The sequence below is a fragment of the Gadus morhua genome, chromosome 1 (assembly GCF_902167405.1).
Source record: "Gadus morhua chromosome 1, gadMor3.0, whole genome shotgun sequence".
NCBI lineage: Eukaryota > Metazoa > Chordata > Actinopteri > Gadiformes > Gadidae > Gadus > Gadus morhua.
Window position 1 is genome coordinate 13,119,786 of NC_044048.1, and position 17,764 is coordinate 13,137,549.

Sequence of the window (17,764 nt, forward strand, 5' to 3'; positions counted from 1 at the left end):
TCTACGGCGGAGGAGTGCCATCAGAAACGCGCGTTCTCTCTATCCATTTAATTCCGGCGCTGGAGGAAGGGTCAGGGAGGGGAGCAGTGGGCGCGGGGTTCTGTTCGCCGCCCGGCGCTTTCCCAGTCACACAGTAAACTACCTTTTAGGAATTGTTTCTCAATAAGAAATGATCAGTCCATTTATCTGCACCAGGCGGGCCTGTCTCCTCACCCGGACCTCCAATATTTTTCGTTTGACCTGATCAGGGCTATAAACTAGGCCGAGACACTTTCAATTTGTCACCCGGGGAGGCCTCTGCAATTCCAGGCTACTGATTGCATCCTACCTAGCAAATGTAAAAATCACTCCCCTGCTTGAATCTTCTTTGTTTTGGGGGCCGGGGAGGGGGGAATATTTTCAGCCAAGCTGTATCCTGTTTTCATGGAATGATATTATTTCACGTCCATTCGTGTCATGAATGCGATGACGCTTTTTGTTTTTTAGAGCTGCTGTTCAGATATATGACATTGATTTGGATTTATGAGGTTGTTTGGTATCGTGGATATCAAATACAATTGCATACAGGTTTTGTACCTTTTTTTCCTGCCTGGTCTGAAAACTTGCTTTTTAGGAATCAAATTTGGTAACCTCATTAAACAGTTTGGGCTGACTGAAATGAACTATGAATGGCTGTTCCTTCTTGATCGTCATTATCCACATTAGTAATGATCGTGCCATAAAATGTAGAATATAGTCAGGTCTATATGAAACATTCTGTGCTATTTGCCTGCGTGCTAAGTTACTTATTTCGAACTTGCAACAGTCTTGCGCTAATACATTTGGTTAATATGTGGTCAAAGAAGGTGGCCAGATATTTGATATTTTTTGGAACAAAACGTCCCAACAGAACATTTTGACCTTCCCCAGTTCTTATCCAACATTACACTTGGGCTCACAGTGCTATACCAGTGTTTTAAAGAACCAGCCTAGACCATTTAAAACTGTTAGCCTGAACACGTCACGCTTGAATAGTCACCAAGGAGAGAAATATTAACCTGTTTGTTTTCTTTCAAAACACGTATAAACTTTGAACAGGGGTAATTACAATTCACACCTGACTTCCTTTCCCATTAAACCACCAGAAACAGTTAAACATTCCTTAAATTAGATGGAACATGTCAATGATTTTTTTGAAGCACTGAAACACCAAGGGAAACAGTCAACCCCATACACACAACCTGTTCAAATTGCTGCCTCGTTCAAACCACATGCCCACTATTAATCACTGATACATCCGGCTGTCATGCCTGGTATCATGGCCATCGTTGCACAGCCATAATGGTCAACTGAGTGGAACACAAAAACACATGCAGATATTTCATCTATATTGTCTTATACTTCCATATAGGCGATCGTGATATTTGGACTCACTCAGGTCAAATCTCCTCTCGTGTTCTGAATCGTCGACTGCTGGGCTTCAACCTGCTATGCTTCCAATGGATCCTGTAATAGCAGCAATAATACAATATCAATGGCGAGCACTGAAGGAATTAAGCTTTGGTGTGTAGTACATCTGCATGATTTATTGATTATTTATTTGCAATGTGCATTTCTAAATAAGTGAAATTACATTACAAAGAGTTGGAATGTGTGCTAAATTGAGAATGTAGGCCCTGCTGTACCTGCTTTTCAATTCCTAAAAGCATCTTTAGGAAGATCTTTATAATGCATTACTGAGGCAATAGCACAACTAAATGGTTATGGTGTGGGACTGTGAACTGCATTAACACAAATTCACACATTTTCCACTGGACATTAGATTGAATCCAGTAGCATATTTCGATTTTACTTATTTATTTGTCCCAATAGGAACATAAATTATCATCGGCTTTGTTGGTTTAAATTCACATTGTGCACCACCTGAATCAACAGGCGGTTTAAACTAACGATACAGCTCACATCATGTGAAACAGTTTGTGTTGGTTTTACACAGCAGCCATGTGTCCATAGTTGAGAAAGTTGTTTTTGTTTTGTTGGTTTGAGTTTGAAAATACCTTAGAGTTGCAATTTACAATTTAAAATATTGCTGCTGGGCCTGGGCCCCACAAAATGAACATCATAACGAGTAGATAATCGTACTTCCGGATTCATTATCCCGGATCCACGTGGTGTTAGGACCTATATCTGAAGGTATTTTCGGTATGGCTTATTTTCGGCAGAGTGGATGACCCCCTCAGAAACTCCTTGCAAACGTTGATTAATTTAATCAAATTAATTTAAAAAGTAAATTTAGCTGAATAATGCTTTAACCACATTTGACATAAAACTGGTAATCAAGCAGCATGCCTGGTCATCCGGAGCCCGTACTGACTCCAGCTCATTGGAGATATAGCCTACTATACAAATATGACGACTACATCAACATTATTTTCATGTCTAAACCTAAGTAAACACCGAAATACATCCCTAATAGAAAGGGGCTCAGTGGAGTCGAATACAAAATTATAATTCTGATTTAGACTAGATTATTGAAACCTTTACGTCCTCCTCGTCGGGAACGCTCCTTCCCTTTCTTGCAAAGTCCAACATTGACACCCCCTGGATAAGTAAGGCACTGCATGCAAACAACAGTAACAGCATCCACAGGCATACCAAAGACATGGGAACACCTCAGAGCATGGACATACGACTTTATTTGATGGTGTATTCAAGAGATGATAGGGAACAGAGCGCTTTGTCAAAGTTAAACAACTACATGGTTTTAAATGTTATAGTTTGGCTGCATACAGATTCTGGGTACCAGCACAAAGGTTAATGAATCATTGTATACGACTGCTATATTTGTGATTAATCTATACACTGATTTCCAATATATTACTATATATCACATGCAGTAATTCCTCAGATTTCTACTTATCTAATCAGTTCAAATATTTCTTGAAATTATTGTGTTGTCCTTAAATGGTTAACGGTCTCACTTGATCTAGTTATTTCAAGAATACGTCATCTAAAAAAATCATGCAGGCATGAGTTCATAACGTTGTGGAGTTTACTTGACAATTTCACTTTTATGAACCAAATGTAACAATACAAGAACTATTTCCTTGCTCAACTGATTGCTTTCAATTCCTTAACCCAACATTTTAACTGAAAATATTTAAATAAAAAAAAACAAGGATAAAAGAGAAAAATGCATGAGGTAGGCATTCTTTGAAAAAAGAAAAAAGGATAGAATAACTAAAGATGAGGTTGATGCCTCCTGGGCACCTCCCGTTGGAGGTGTATCACCCACTGCCAACTGGGAGTAGACCCCCGTGGTAACCCAAGGATGCCCTTAAGGGATTCCATCTCCTAGCCTGCCTGGGAACACCTAGGGGTCTCCCTGGAGGAGCTAAACTAGAGGAAGTTGCCGGGGGAAACGGGCACCTGGACTGCGGCTGTACCCGCCCTAATGCCACTGTAACTAAAAGTGGAGAACCGGTTTTCAAAAAGATGGATGCATGAACGGATAGCAAGAAATGTTTTAATCAAAAACGTTGTCATCAATCCTGACAACACGAATGGAAATGCAAAAATGTATTTGAAGTAAAAATAAACAATACAGCAAGAGGGGACAAAAACATAAATGCTACTTTCTTTCTGATGCTGTTCAATGAATGTATAAGTGGATGCAAGCACAGGAACAAATGGCACTTCATTTTGGTTTTTGAATTCACAGTTTTGTAATTCAAACGCTCAAGTTTTACCTTCACATTCCATTTGAGAATAGAAAGTGAAATATGGTTGATAAAAAATTGGCACAGTGTGGTATCAAGGCTACTTTGATTGAGATAGCCAGTTGTACACTGACAACAGTTTGAAAACAGTAGTCCGAAGGAAAACAACTCATTCACATTTGTCATTCAATCAGGGGTCATCACATGAATTTTAAAACATTTCCAGCCACAGCAAGAAACATTAATGTGTTATTAAGGGACAATCAAATTAAAGATGATAAGCTTCCAACATTTTAAAATGAAAATTTGCTCTGCATCGCAAACGAAAACCAAACAGAAACAAACAACAGAAAGAGGCACCCAGTCTATGCGGCAAGATAATAAAAAAATAACTCCCTCAAAAGTAGAAAATCCAAACAATCTGATGTCCTTAATTTTTGTGCTGCACTGCAACAGGAAAATATACAGCTTTATGAAACAAAGACGCCAAGCTCTAGGGAATAGGTCAGTCTCTTACAGAGCTGTCATTGAAAACACTTATTACTATCTACAGGCATGTTTGGTCGCCACTATCTGACCACATCTGAAAGGACACAAGTAAGGCACATCCTGAACTCCTGCCACATCCAACAACTGACCAAATCACAATCAGACACTCCGCTGGCTTCTAGACAAAATAACAAAAATAACTAAAACCGCTTACAAACGTAAGCAAATCACCAGTGTCCAATCTAGCATGGCCAAATAGGGCCTCCTTTGTGGAGGGGCATGACTGTGCAGATGAACAAGAAGTTACGTTACATGTATATATAAACAGGAAGATGGGTGGGGGCACAGTGGTGCTTTAACTGTGGGGATAACTGTGGTCTTCATGGCTGATCTGGGTAGGTCTCAGAGAACACGGGATCTCTTACTGGCTAGTGACCCATGCTAAAGGAACACAGAGAATAATGTATGTGGTTAGAATCAATGCATGACACAGTGGGGAGTCCACGATTAAATACTAACAATATGACTGGATTATATCTGCAAAATGGGTTGGCATACTTAATTTCTTTTTTTTTAACTGCATTTGTCCCATAGGATCTATTTATGAACAAGCTCCACTATATTTAGTAACAAGCTCCAAAAATATTTATTTCGAACATATATCATGCAGTGTTTCCCACAGACCAGGTAGCAATGTGTGGCTGGGGGGGGACGGGGACGTAGCACGTGGACTGCTGGGGGGGGGGGGGGGGGGGGGGGGGGGGGGGTATAATATATACAAACTATAACCGCATTTCACATTAATCGCAATTATTACTCGGGTCTTCTAAATGCCATGGATCGCTCCGTTCACTTGCATGGGCCCATAACAACTTCCAGCGGTGAATTATATTTGATAATTCACCGTTGCCAAGTATAATCATGAGTATAATTGACCGCTGTCAAGGAAAACAAAGGATTTTTTGCCTCTAATGACGTCTTTGGTATCAATCCGCAAGTACCGGTAACTTGTCAACCCCAGCGTCTTCGCTTGCAAAGCGACGTCAACGTATTTGGTGGACTATTCCTCTGCTGATCAACACTAAGAATGCTGGTAACAAATAAATTGTAAAAAGACACACCATGTGAAGTTATTTTTTCGTTTTTGCAATTTGCAATTATTTTCGAAAATGACCGGCGTTCTATACATTATCCCTTACATATCCCGCTGCTTCGGGTTTGCCTTTGTAGACACGTTGAGAGGAGGAGCGGGCGAATCCGCTGTCAGTGCGTGTGCATGTATGATACGCGGGTTTATCCAATAAGTGGTAACCGCGCACCATTGGCATGTATGCACACTTGTCTCTGTGTGCGTGTGTGAACGAGAATGACAGGGAGAAAGAGTGCTATACGGAGATTAATGAACGGAACGATATTTATATAAAAAAATCGCTTAAAAAAATAATCAATTTGTGGCGCTCGGTGTTGATTTTGTGGCGCTGCGCCACACATTGGTCTATGCATGGGAAACACTGTCATGACTATTTGTGAGTTTTCCTTACCTGGGCTTGCTTGTAAAAGTGTGGGGCCAACTCAACCAACCAGGTGGACTCCACAGCAGTTACGTCACGCATGTAGTACTTTGCCGTCTGCACCACTTCATTATAGACCACCCTAAGAGCAACATGTCGAGGAACATAAGATAAAAGTTAAGTGACACAAATCCACTGAGTTAAAATGTTAAACAGGTTCAAACTAATTCCCTGTATGTGTAAGTGTCTCTGTTCAATATCCTAAGAGAAGGATATTTTTCCTCACATGCTCGAGATTAGCATGCTATTTTGGATCACAGATTCTCGAGATTCTCGAGAGTGGACACCATTATATCCAGAGATTGTAGAATGATTCCAGGGTTTAGCAACATTTCACAAATTGGTTCAGAATTAAATTTGATGGCTTCATCCGGTATTGATCTAACTGAGCTAGGATGGAAGTGTAAGGAGCAGGTTGTTGATTGTTTGAAAAGATACAAAACATTATCTTTTCAAAAAGGGAACTTCAGGGTGTATTGACGCCGGTATCAATAGGATCACATAAAGAATGGTTGCGAAAACAATCAACAGCTTCACATCCATTATGGCCTATCTGAAAGCTAAAAGAGGAGGCAAGCAAACAAATCACTGAATCCAATTCACAAATAATGGTGTCTACATTCTGGAGTCATACTAGACAACCTGTGGACAGGCCCATGGGTCCAAAGTAGCAACCCTATCCGTTAGAGCCATGGATATGACAAGGCTGATGTTTGCATGCTGTGCCTAATGCCTTTAAGGTGTACTGTGTGTTCTTACCATTTGGGAGGTTTTTCACCGTACAACACAGAACTTGGGTGGATGTGAAGCTCACGGTCATCCCTTAATGTCCTGCAGAGAGTGGAGAGCAATGAGGGTAAATATAGATTCCTGTCAAACGATTATAAGAGTTGGAACACTTACACACGACTAAGAAAGACTCGCCTGTAGGAACCTGAATGGTGAATCCGGGCTGCGTTGGCAAAGAACCCAGCAACGATGCACCTAAGGATCACGTCTGGGTCGCCTGTGCGACAAAACAAAAAAATACCATGAGTTACACCACCCATCACTCCGTGCACCGATCAAATCACACACAAGTTCTCTCTCTCACACATTCAAACAGACATGAAGACACACACGACATACCTTCGCTGGAAGTCCGCGGTACCTTGAACTTGTTCATGAGCCGTCTGAGCTGCTCCCTCACAGTGATGGCGCGCAGGAGGCCCTTGTAATTGAGGAAGTGCTCCTGGCACCATTGGGAGCTCTTCTGGTGCTGCAGAAGGAAGCATGGGGGGTGGGTAGGTAGGTAGGTAGGTAGGAATACTTGTAAGCTTTAAAAACCATTTATTATTTTGTCATCAACGGAGAGGAGCTCGTTGGAGCAGGCTAAGGCCCAATCCCATTTCTACCCCTTATCCCTCCCACTTACCCCTCCCCCTTGTTTTGAAGGGGTAAGGGGAAGGGGTAAGGGGCAGGCATAAGGGGTAGAAATGGGATGAGGTAGAAATGGGTAGAAATGGCATTTCTACCCCTTACCCCTTCAAAACAAGGGGGAGGGGTAAGGGGAAGGGGTAAGGGGTAGAAATGGGATTGGGCCTTAAGTGTACGTACCTTGATAAAAGCTTCGTACACGTTCAGCATGGTGAGGTGGTCTCCTTCGGCAACTGCAAACTTCCGGTGCTCACGTGCCTGAAAAATAAGATGTGCGTGTCAGGTGTGTGTGTGTGTAGCAATATATAACAATTATTTATGCAAGCAATGATTCACTTACAGCCACTTTCTTCTGATTGGATGGCACCACGAAAATATTTTGAATCTGCATCATGGCCGCGATGGTTACAATCTCTTTGGAGCAGCCGTAATTCCCTGCCTCCAAAAGCATCTTGGCAAACATGGGGCTCAATGGGAACTCTGCCATCCGTACCCCCATAGGGTCAGTCAGACGTCCATACTGGTCCAGACCTGAGCACAAGATCACAGATGCACACCAGGTTTAAGGCCATATAATGGTAAGGAGTTTCAAGGTTGAATATGTTAAGGTAGATGGAGGAGTTAACGCATGCACGCTGCTATTAAAGGATAAGGACAGAGGGAAAAGGGAATTCCCTGGGTGGGTTGGGAACCTCATGCTTGAACAGAAGGGCTTAAAACCTTATCTCAACAGTCCCTGCACCATTGTGCTGCCCTATTTGTCTCTCACCTCCGAGAGCGTAGAGCAGTTCAAGCGCTTGGATCATGGACTGAGCTGGAGGAGGCTGCATGAGGAGAATAAAGTAGAGCAAGTAAACAAAATATGTTGATGCGTTTAGTTTCACCATGGAAGTCATCATAATAATGGGCTCTCAATATGCTGAATTTATTTTCCTAAGAAAGCAATCACAATGAAATTAGCTTTCACAAGGCACATCCCAGCCTCGCTTGGGATGCAAAGCGGGTTCCCTTACAGAGAGGAAGCTGAAGCGCAGCACGTTGTCGATACCGAGGGCTTTGAGCTGCAGTATGACGGGGGCCAGATTAGTGCGCTGCATCTCTGGCACAGTAGAGGCTGGCAGCTTCTCATAGTCCTCCTCTGTTAAAAAGGCATATAGAGGTGGACAGAATTTGATGAGACAGCACAGGGGTAGACACAATGTGACAAGACAGAGCACACACACAAACAAACGTGTAAGGCAGGGATGGGCAACTTTCATGATAAAGAGGGCCACATTTTTTATCATAACCATCGGAGGGCCACATCACTGCACACTTCAACTAAACGTGAGCTGAGAGAAGCTACATAATTTTGAATTTGGTAGTTGATTTCCAGTATTCTGGTGCATTTTGGCGATGGCCACTACCTAAAAAATCGTCCAGAATCATAACCTATGTACGGTATGTTAATTGAACCAACATACATTCATTTCATGTTTTCCATGCTCAAACAGCCACATGAATGGTCAGTATTTTTATCAGTGCAAAGGGCTCACATACATCATCATTCAATGAAGTCAAAAAACTGAAAAACAGTGGCCCAACATTAAGTGCAACAACTCAATGAACTCAAACCCAACAAACAGTTGTAGTAGTTGTAGTGGCGACTTAAGTGGATCTTTAATGACTGATATCGCTTCTAAGCAAACTAGACGCATGGGTTTGCCTTTGAATTCTATGAATTCTTCTCATCTTTCTTGAACGAGTTTTCTGTAACTCGATCAATTATTATTATTATTATAATTTTTTTTTTTTTTTTTTTTTTTATAATTATGTGCGGGCTGAGTGGGCATGCGGGCCGCGGGCCGCCAGTTGCCCATCCCTGGTGTAAGGCATGCTTATTCACTGCATACCTGTGTATAGTCGGAAGCATTTCCCAGAGCGGTTGCGGCCAGCCCTTCCAGCCCTCTGGCTGGCCGAGGCCTTAGATATGGGACTGACCACCAGGGACTCGATGGCAGTGGAAGGGTTGTAGGCTCTCAACTTCACGAATGCACAGTCAATTACAAACACAATGCCGTTGATAGTGATGGAGGTCTCCGCTATGTTGGTGGCCACAATCACCTGAGGGTACAAATAGTCGAGGTTCAGATTGACTGGATTGGTTTGGAGGTTACAATGCTATACACAAATTGTGCGGTGAGAATAAAACAAGCTGTGAACAAACATACATCATTTTGAAAACAACTATGGCAAATCTGAATGAACAATAGGTGCGGAAAAAGAATCCATGGAACTAGTACACCAAAGGAAGCGTTCACCTTGCGGACAGTGGGTGGTGCCCTCTCAAAGACCTTCATCTGCTCAGCGTATGGCAGTCCAGCGTACATGGGCATCACCCGCAGATATTTCTTCATGCCGTAACGTGACAGAGAGCGAGCCTGTTCCTGGAGCAGAGAAACCACCTTCTCCACCTCTTCCTATAAAAAAAAAAATAATAATAAAAAAAAAACACAAGAATATTTAAATGGTTATGAAAGATAAAAAAAATACCTTATCCAGAGGAGATAGATCATGGCTACTAACCTGCCCAGTGAGAAAAGCAAGAACATCTCCATCATCTTCTGTTTCATGGATCTTCATCACAGTTTCCACCGTGGCCTTCACATAGTCTGGTACAGGACTGAAGAACCAAACAAAGACAGCAGACAAAGGGGTTTAGCGACAATACTGCCTGCAGTTACCTACAAAAAGGCTGTTATTCAGGTTGGCAGTTCCTTGAATACCTGATGGTGTAGAACATGTCCACAGGGAACGTGCGACCTTCTACTGTGAGTATACCACACGTGTCCTTGTTAGGATCTGCGGTCTCGTTCAGGTTGAAGAACTCTTGGAATTTCTTCAGAGGAGGAAAGATGAAGCCAATAAAAGATTTGAGCATACGCGAGACAAAGAGAAAAAAACACCCCCTTAGCTATTCTGTCAAAACTCCACTAAAAAAATGCGGCAACTCGATACAAGTGATAATAATGGGGATGACGTTTATGTCCAGATGAACAATACGTTGTGCTACATCCACTTTATTTGACGCAAACCGTGCCAGATAATATCTTGCCTGGAGATATCTACCGATCTCTTGTGAAGGCATTGCTTTGAGCTCCGTCTGGAGGGCGTAACAGTGCAGCTGTTTGGAGGGAACATAATCACCTTGGCATCCAGTGTGGCAGAGGCGACGATCAGTCTCAGGTCTCGCCGCTTCTTCTGAATCTATTCCAGGGAGGAGAGGATCGGCAGCCAGGGACATTGAATGACAGGATGGGGTGATGTGAGTGTTGTTGACTGAACACGACGATAATTTATTTGTGCGGCAGTATACAGTATGAATGTCCAAATATCAATGTTACCTTCTTCAGTAATCCAATGGCGATGTCCGTGTAAAGGGTTCTCTCGTGGGCCTCGTCCAACATCAACACGCTGGGAAAAATTAACACAGTAGACTGTATAGGTCAAAAATGGCTTTTCTCCTTCAGTGCAATGCTCCTGTTTAATAATATATTAGGCTACCTGTATTTTTTCAGAAGAGGATCAGCCATCATCTCACGGACCAGCATGCCATCTGTTAGAAACTAAGGAAGACAGGCACGAATAAGCAAATACTCTGATTAACAGATATCACATATGTCAGAAGATGAATGACATTCAGAAGGAGTAATACCTTGATTCTGGTAGCTTGGGGATCAGAGCAGTCATCAAATCGGATGGTGTATCCCACCTCGTGTCCCAGGAGGGCCCCCCTCTCTTCTGCAACACGATTAGCCACCTACCAGAAGATGGACAGACACATCTTAGTCAAGTCCGTTTACGTTATTTTCAACCTGCATCTCAATGAACATTAGCAGGTGATTGGTGAGTTTGACAGGGCGGCAGTAGCTCAGGAGGTACAGTGGGTTGGCTGGTAACCAGCGAACGATCCCCAGATCTTCCTAGCTGAGTGTCAAGATGTCCCTGAGCAAGGCACCTAACCCTAACTGCTCCCGACGAGCTGGCTGTCTCCTTGCATGACCGGCACTGCCATCGGTGTGTGAATGTTTGCATGAATGGGTGAATGTTTGGCCCATGTGACGTTCATGTGTCTTCGAGTTTAAAACCTTACAGAAATGGCTGCGACGCGGCGGGGCTGTGTCACTCCGATGACTCTTCCCTCCGCTGCCCAGCCAGCCTCCAGGAGGTACTGAGGAGAGGAACATCAAAAGGGCAGGGAACACAATGAGAACAAGAGCGACGCGGGAAAGAGATAGACTCAATGAATGAGTACAGCAGGCCAGGCATGAAACAGAAAAGTTTGGGCTCATTTGTTCTGAACTCAAAAGAGAACACAAAGCATATTTTGAAGGTTGTGTTGATACACAATGGGGAAAACGCCGGTTGAAGGACACGATTCAACTGCTGCATTGGAGAGCACTGCGGCTTTTTTCGTTTGGTGCATATTCTACGTAGGAACATCTGAATCTTGTTGAATCCGGATGCATTCAAATGGTTCAGGGTTCAAGGACCACAACTGAATCTAGAGCTGTACAAACCTGAGGAATTTGTGTGGTTTTTCCACATCCTGTCTCACCGACGATGATTACTGTCTGGTAGCTCTCCACCAAGTACAATACGTTGTTTCTGTGCTGGAAACATATTTTAGGGAATATATGAATAGAATATATTGTGTAGAAGGTACAACATACAGTCACACCAATGAGTTAACTACTAGGTATTTTATCCATTTAATACTATTGGATAGTTGTGGGCAACCTTAAAGACAGGGAGTTTCTGTCGTTGCTTTTCTATGGAGAGAGCAGTATGCGGGTTGAATATGACTGGGGAACCGGTGGTCTCAGACGTGAGCTCCCGCTCCTCTGTGATCCCTGGTGCCTCTGATCCTGGTGGAGCAGAATGGGATAGTATATGGTTGATTGAGCATCATTGTCTTTTTTCGATTACAGCTACTGCAACAACACAGGGAACTGAAACAGTTTAAGCATTTATAATTGCGTACATGGATACATTTCACATTAACTATTAAATAAATACGTGCTGTGTTGCTCGTTTATAAGTACAGCATGCCATTTGCGATCAGCATAATGGTATGGTACACAAAAAAAATCAGCCAACAGAAACAGCACCACTGCCATTTCATTGTAAACCTTCATACTTTGAGACCTCTTCTTATGACACAGTGCAGTCCTGCATTGCTACTCTGTCGAGGCAGCGGAACCCATTGATGAACTAGCTGCAGTCTGCATATCACGCAGCAACCACCGAAAGGTGCGTCATAGGGACTGACGACAGTCCAATAAGTCACAGAAAATGATTAACTGCTAGATAGAGAAACAGAAACAATGTATTTATGCACAAAATGCGTGTTTTGCCTTACTTACCCGGCTTCCAAAATTTCATCGTGGAGAGGGGAGTCGCCATTTTGGCTCTACGTCACATATTTCTCAATCGGTCGGTGACGTCACGTGTCGGGATTTCGAATTTTTGAATGTCACCCAAAGACTAGGTAGGCCTACGCATCATTCTACTGAGTGAGCTGAAAAATATAACAATCATGCTTCGTCATTTTACTTTTTCAAAAGGCTTATATTATTCAACAAACCATGCTTAGGACATATTTCAAAAATATTGCCTATGGTTAAGTCAAACGAATTAACAATCAATCACAGACAATCTCCTGGAAAATGGAGGCTACACGAAGCCTACTTTATTGTGATATTTCAAAAGAGCCCAGTCAGAAAATACAATCCTCGCAAAAACCTTCCATGATGTACCTACTATTATCATTAGTCACCTTACAATGGCTGTCATTAAATGTATTCACTATAAAATACTGAGTGGTCTGTTACATCAGTTGAGATATAACTAATACATAGAAAAAAACAGCATGACATAATATGGACTTAAATCAAAAAATTAAATTAAATTTGGGACATTTATAAATCAGGGTGTTTAAACGAGTTCCAAAATATTAGGTAAGAACTTATCAGGAAGCTACACATGTAAAAACTAAAAGAAAAACTTAAAATTAATTATATCCACTACTTACAATCCATCCAAGACAAATGACACCATACATACTAGTAGCAAATCATGGCAGTGCATATAACAGTTCAAGCTTTATTCAATGGACTTTATGCCCTTCAATACATGCATATATTGTTCTTTGTTTCTTACGCAGTCTCCTAGTGTGGCAGCATTGGAACTGTTAGGTCTGGACTGATTGATTTTGATCAGCCAATTTTAAAGTAAGATATTTGTGTATAAATCACATGTTAGGTATAGGGGCCAATAAAGCAGAATAATCCTGAAAATTAAGAAAAGGAAAGCCAAAAACTTGAATGTATTTTGTTTTGTTATCAAAAAAAATGACTTGCTGCATTACACTCTTAAAGACTGACATGTGGTGCTTACATTGTTTTACCAATGGCCAATGATGACATCATTTCAAAACATGGATTAAAACATTTCATCACATCAATGTTCCAGCAAGGAATTGCAGTATCTTTCCCAACTAATTTCAAGTTAAATAGTGTTTCTTAATGGATCATAACGTTGTCGGTTGGAGAAAGTAAAACATATTTTAGAGGAGATACAGAGGTACGTGAAGTATCTCTGGGACTGTCAAGACCTATTGTAATGTATTTAGCAATGATGTTCTCCGAAGGAGCCGCTCACTGCTCAAGGGAGAGGTCCTGCTGGTACCGCTCTCTCTATGTACTTCTATGCTGTGTCTTGACATTTTTCCTTCAATTGAAATGTTTGTTTGAATGAATTCTCCCCGGTGGTCTTCTCTCATTCATGATGAAGTGCTGTGTAAAATATTATCCACACCACCTGGGAAGAGAAGAACATAAAACACAATCAAGATGAGTATGGTGGTCGGGGTACTGTGCTTGGTCAGTGTGTGAGCTACAATCTGTGGAATGTGATTGGCCAAATTTCCTCTTCAGTTTACTATATTTCCAAAAATGTGCTTTAACAGAATGTAAATAATAAGGCTATCCAATTAATTGTAGGGCAGTTTTCATGTGTATGAAAGGATTTAGCGCCCAACAAGTATAACATCCATGATATTGATAGTCTCATTTGAGACTAGAGGCGTTCATTGCCTTGATTGGCATTAGAGTCATGGAATAAAGAAATGGACTTGAATAAATTGTGATGGGAAGCCTTTATGATGAATAAGATTGGGACATTGTAAAACTTAAGTTTCTGTAAAAAAAAAAGGCTAAGTGATTTGCTATAGCTATTGTTATCATCATTATTATGTTTTTCAGTAAAATAAAGCACGAATCCAAACAGCATTACTAAAAGTGGTTTCCATTTTCAAATAAATGTAATGAGTCAAAAAAAAAATCAATAAAAGGATGCATGAAAGAAGTATTGTCTTTAAGAAATGGAACGGTGTCGCCCTAAACAGAAGCCCAATAAATTGCATTAGCTCCAGTCAGCTGAATATGATGAAGGTGGACGTGTATGCCAGCATTAGAGAGAGAATTGGGGGTAGAAGTGTAACATGCAAATAGTTTGATGGAGAGTTAACACCTTAAAGCCAGAAAACTGGCAGATAATCATATAAATAAATCGTACATTCTATCCTCAAACCATTTAAATTGTAAGCAATTGCTTAAAGCTGATTTATACTGCAAGTTCACTTGATTACTTAAAACGTCGAATTGTTTGCATAAAGAGTTGAGAATCTTTACCAGAAATAAAGCAAAAGATGTCATGAAGCCTTCTTTAGTGAGTTCCCAGGTGCCCCCATACTCCTCCTCGTCAATCTGCTGGAAACTACTGAAGTACACATAGAGAACGCCAGCATTGATGATGCAGAATCTGAAAGGAAGAAAACAAAAAGGATTACCAAAATGCCAATCTTTATAATATACAAGGCTATTTGTTGCCTATAAAAAAAAAAAAAATAGGACTTAATGGTCAGCTGGAACAAAAATAACGGTAACAATCAATACTTACATGGCTATTCCCAAGAATCCCTTCAGTGGCGCGACACCCCATACCACACCAAGGATTATAGCAATGATTTGCCTGATCCAATAAATTACATCTAAAAATTCATCCTGTTTAAGAAAAGATTGGCATGATTAATGTTGAGGTATTCATTACCATACTTGACTACTGCGATAACAATGAATAACATTCATATTATGCATGCAATAAATAGGACCCAAAAAGAACAGAACCTTAGGAATAACCCTTTGTGGGTAAAACGATGGATAAAAGCACTGCAATTCTTGTTTGTAATTGTTTTAATTGTGGGTCAAAAGCTTGTGTGGGAATAGAGTATGTAATACCCAGCAAGTGTTAGTTGTGTGTACACTGTTATCCTGCTAAGGTCAACGCTAGGGGGAATAACATTTCCAATCCTTCGATGACGACAAGCGAATAGATTTAACTATATGGCAATTAAGCTCTGCAAACTACACTACTACAGACTATAGTCCTTGTAGACTAGCCGTCCGAGGCCCTCTGCTTACCTTCTCCTCCCAGACAGCATGACTGTTGAAGGCTTTGCCCCATGAGGACTGCTTCACACCTCCGTTGACGAGATGGATCTCTTCTTTCCGCTTGGAACCGTTCCTCATTCTGAGTTTGTTACGCCGGTGAGTGACAGAGATATTCGGCTGAACGTTCAATCCAGTTAGGTCGTTAGGCAGGACAACTGTATTTGATATTCCTTCGGTTGAAAGTTATTTAAATGTCTTTGAGTCAGTGAGGAGAAATAAAACCCTATGCTGATATGACAGATTGCGGTCCAGCAGAAAAATCAACGTTCTGGGCATGCGCAGAGTAGTTTGACCCCAGAAACGACAACCAATCACAAACTGCGACGTCGCTTCGACGTTAACAAAAAACAACTTGATTTTCGACAGTGCCATCTAATGACAAGATGGTTGTATGTCATGTCCCTCATGTCATGTCCCGGCAACTCACGAGGGACACACCTCCTTTTCCAAACTAAGCACAGAACAGTCTGTTACACTTGTATAAACTTTAGAAAGAGACATCAGTATGACATTATCACCTGGCACTTAGCTGATGTCTCAAGAAAGCCTGTAGATGTCCTCACAAAACATAGATACATGGCCAGTTTCGCAAAATTATCAAATGGGGTCCCACCACCACTAATAGTATCGACCTTCAATGGGCTGCAAATTGGAGTGCTACATTTGCTATCACTTACGTCCAGCAGAATGCCGCCTCTGCATTCAGTGGCAAGAAACCTGATGCACAATATTGTAATGGACTGCACCTCAATTATTCAAACAATACTGCTGGCCCTTATATTATTAGATCCCATTTATTAGATAATAGATGAGTGAAAACTACAGCAACTAAATGTGTATGTAATATTCACATGTGTGTACAAGTGATTCAATTAGGGCTCCTCTTTCAAACGTTCTGCAATAGTATTTACCTGGTTTCATGACTGCCTGGTCTTGGAAAGGTCCCAGGTTTTTCAGTTAGTTTGCTTTAAGTTGATTAAACAAACCTTTACTGACGAGTATTTGCAATATAAAAGTTACATCAAAATAAATGATAGGAGGCTCACAGGTTATATCTGACACAGGAAAAGGGTCCACAGCAGAAAAAATGCTTTTACTCAGGCCATAATTGTTTCTGGCTCTCAATCCAATTGCAGTGCATTGTTTGGCCTATGGCGATATTTGAGTTGGCTGGATACCGTTTGTTATTGAGCCTGGAACTCCAGCAGAGGGCGTTCTTTGTCAGAGCCGTTAATTAAAACATGTATTTAAATTCCGAACTGCCCATCTAACCGTTACTTACAAATCACTGTTGTATAATTTGTTTCACTTATGTGTTTTACTTAATAATTATTATTTGATAATTACACGTGGTCTGTGTGCTTTTGCTTTCTGTGCAATTAAAGCCTATGGTAAAATTAATTAGACTCCGTCCCTGTGTCGAGGTAAACCAATGTATTGTTTGCAGAAGTATTGATTTCTGTTATTGAGTGGTGAGAGGAAAACGGCGCTGACTAAACAGTTTTCAAAACAATATGGATATGTTTAATTAATATTCAGGCAATGACACCCTTGTAATTAGCCTATGGAAATAGAGCCTACATCTAATTTGACATCGTAGGCCTATAAAACAGAACACGTATAAACCATCAACAGATAGGCCTAGCGCGCTCATTCACACACCTTTAATACCTGAAGAAAATAAACATATGTAAAACTACGACAAAGAACCAACTCACAAGCTTGGTTGATTGGTGTGGAAAGTGATTGTGGTATATTATTTGTGTCCAATTGCAGGCCTTGGATGACAACTTCCCGAACATAACTTAAATTAGTTTTTTGGAATGTGTGTGTGCGTGTGCGTGTGTGTCTATCCGAGCGTTTGTGTGTGTGTGTGTGTGTGTGTGTGTGTGTGTGTGTGTGTGTGTGTGTGTGTGTGTGTGTGTGTGTGTGTGTGTGTGTGTGTGTGTGTGTGTGATTGTCTCTTTGTGTGGCGGGGAGAGAGTGTAGGTGCGTGTGGGTGTGTGAATGTGTTTTGGGGAGGGCACGGATACGTGTG

At 41.4% G+C, this 17,764-nt stretch overlaps 2 protein-coding genes across 2 annotated transcripts; both read right to left on the minus strand.

The window, feature by feature from the left end:
- Positions 1-3,485: 3,485 nt before the first annotated feature.
- dhx35 (DEAH-box helicase 35) lies at positions 3,486-12,662 on the minus strand. The gene is made up of 21 exons (XM_030354759.1): positions 12,580-12,662; positions 11,954-12,081; positions 11,734-11,826; positions 11,307-11,384; positions 10,869-10,973; positions 10,718-10,779; positions 10,558-10,627; positions 10,361-10,420; positions 9,940-10,052; positions 9,740-9,836; positions 9,475-9,633; positions 9,067-9,277; positions 8,188-8,312; positions 7,944-7,998; positions 7,515-7,705; positions 7,355-7,432; positions 6,887-7,016; positions 6,683-6,764; positions 6,518-6,589; positions 5,729-5,840; positions 3,486-4,628 (listed from the first exon to the last, which is right to left on the minus strand). Exons 1-21 carry the CDS (start codon positions 12,617-12,619, stop codon positions 4,590-4,592), a joined length of 2,100 nt encoding a protein of 699 aa, XP_030210619.1. The 5' UTR covers positions 12,620-12,662; the 3' UTR covers positions 3,486-4,589.
- Positions 12,663-12,873: 211 nt separating this feature from the next.
- rab5if (RAB5 interacting factor) lies at positions 12,874-16,010 on the minus strand. The gene is made up of 4 exons (XM_030354772.1): positions 15,697-16,010; positions 15,176-15,279; positions 14,908-15,037; positions 12,874-14,035 (listed from the first exon to the last, which is right to left on the minus strand). The coding sequence occupies exons 1-4, from the start codon at positions 15,802-15,804 to the stop codon at positions 13,994-13,996; spliced, it is 384 nt and encodes a 127-aa protein (XP_030210632.1). The 5' UTR covers positions 15,805-16,010; the 3' UTR covers positions 12,874-13,993.
- Between the last annotated feature and the right edge of the window lie 1,754 nt (positions 16,011-17,764).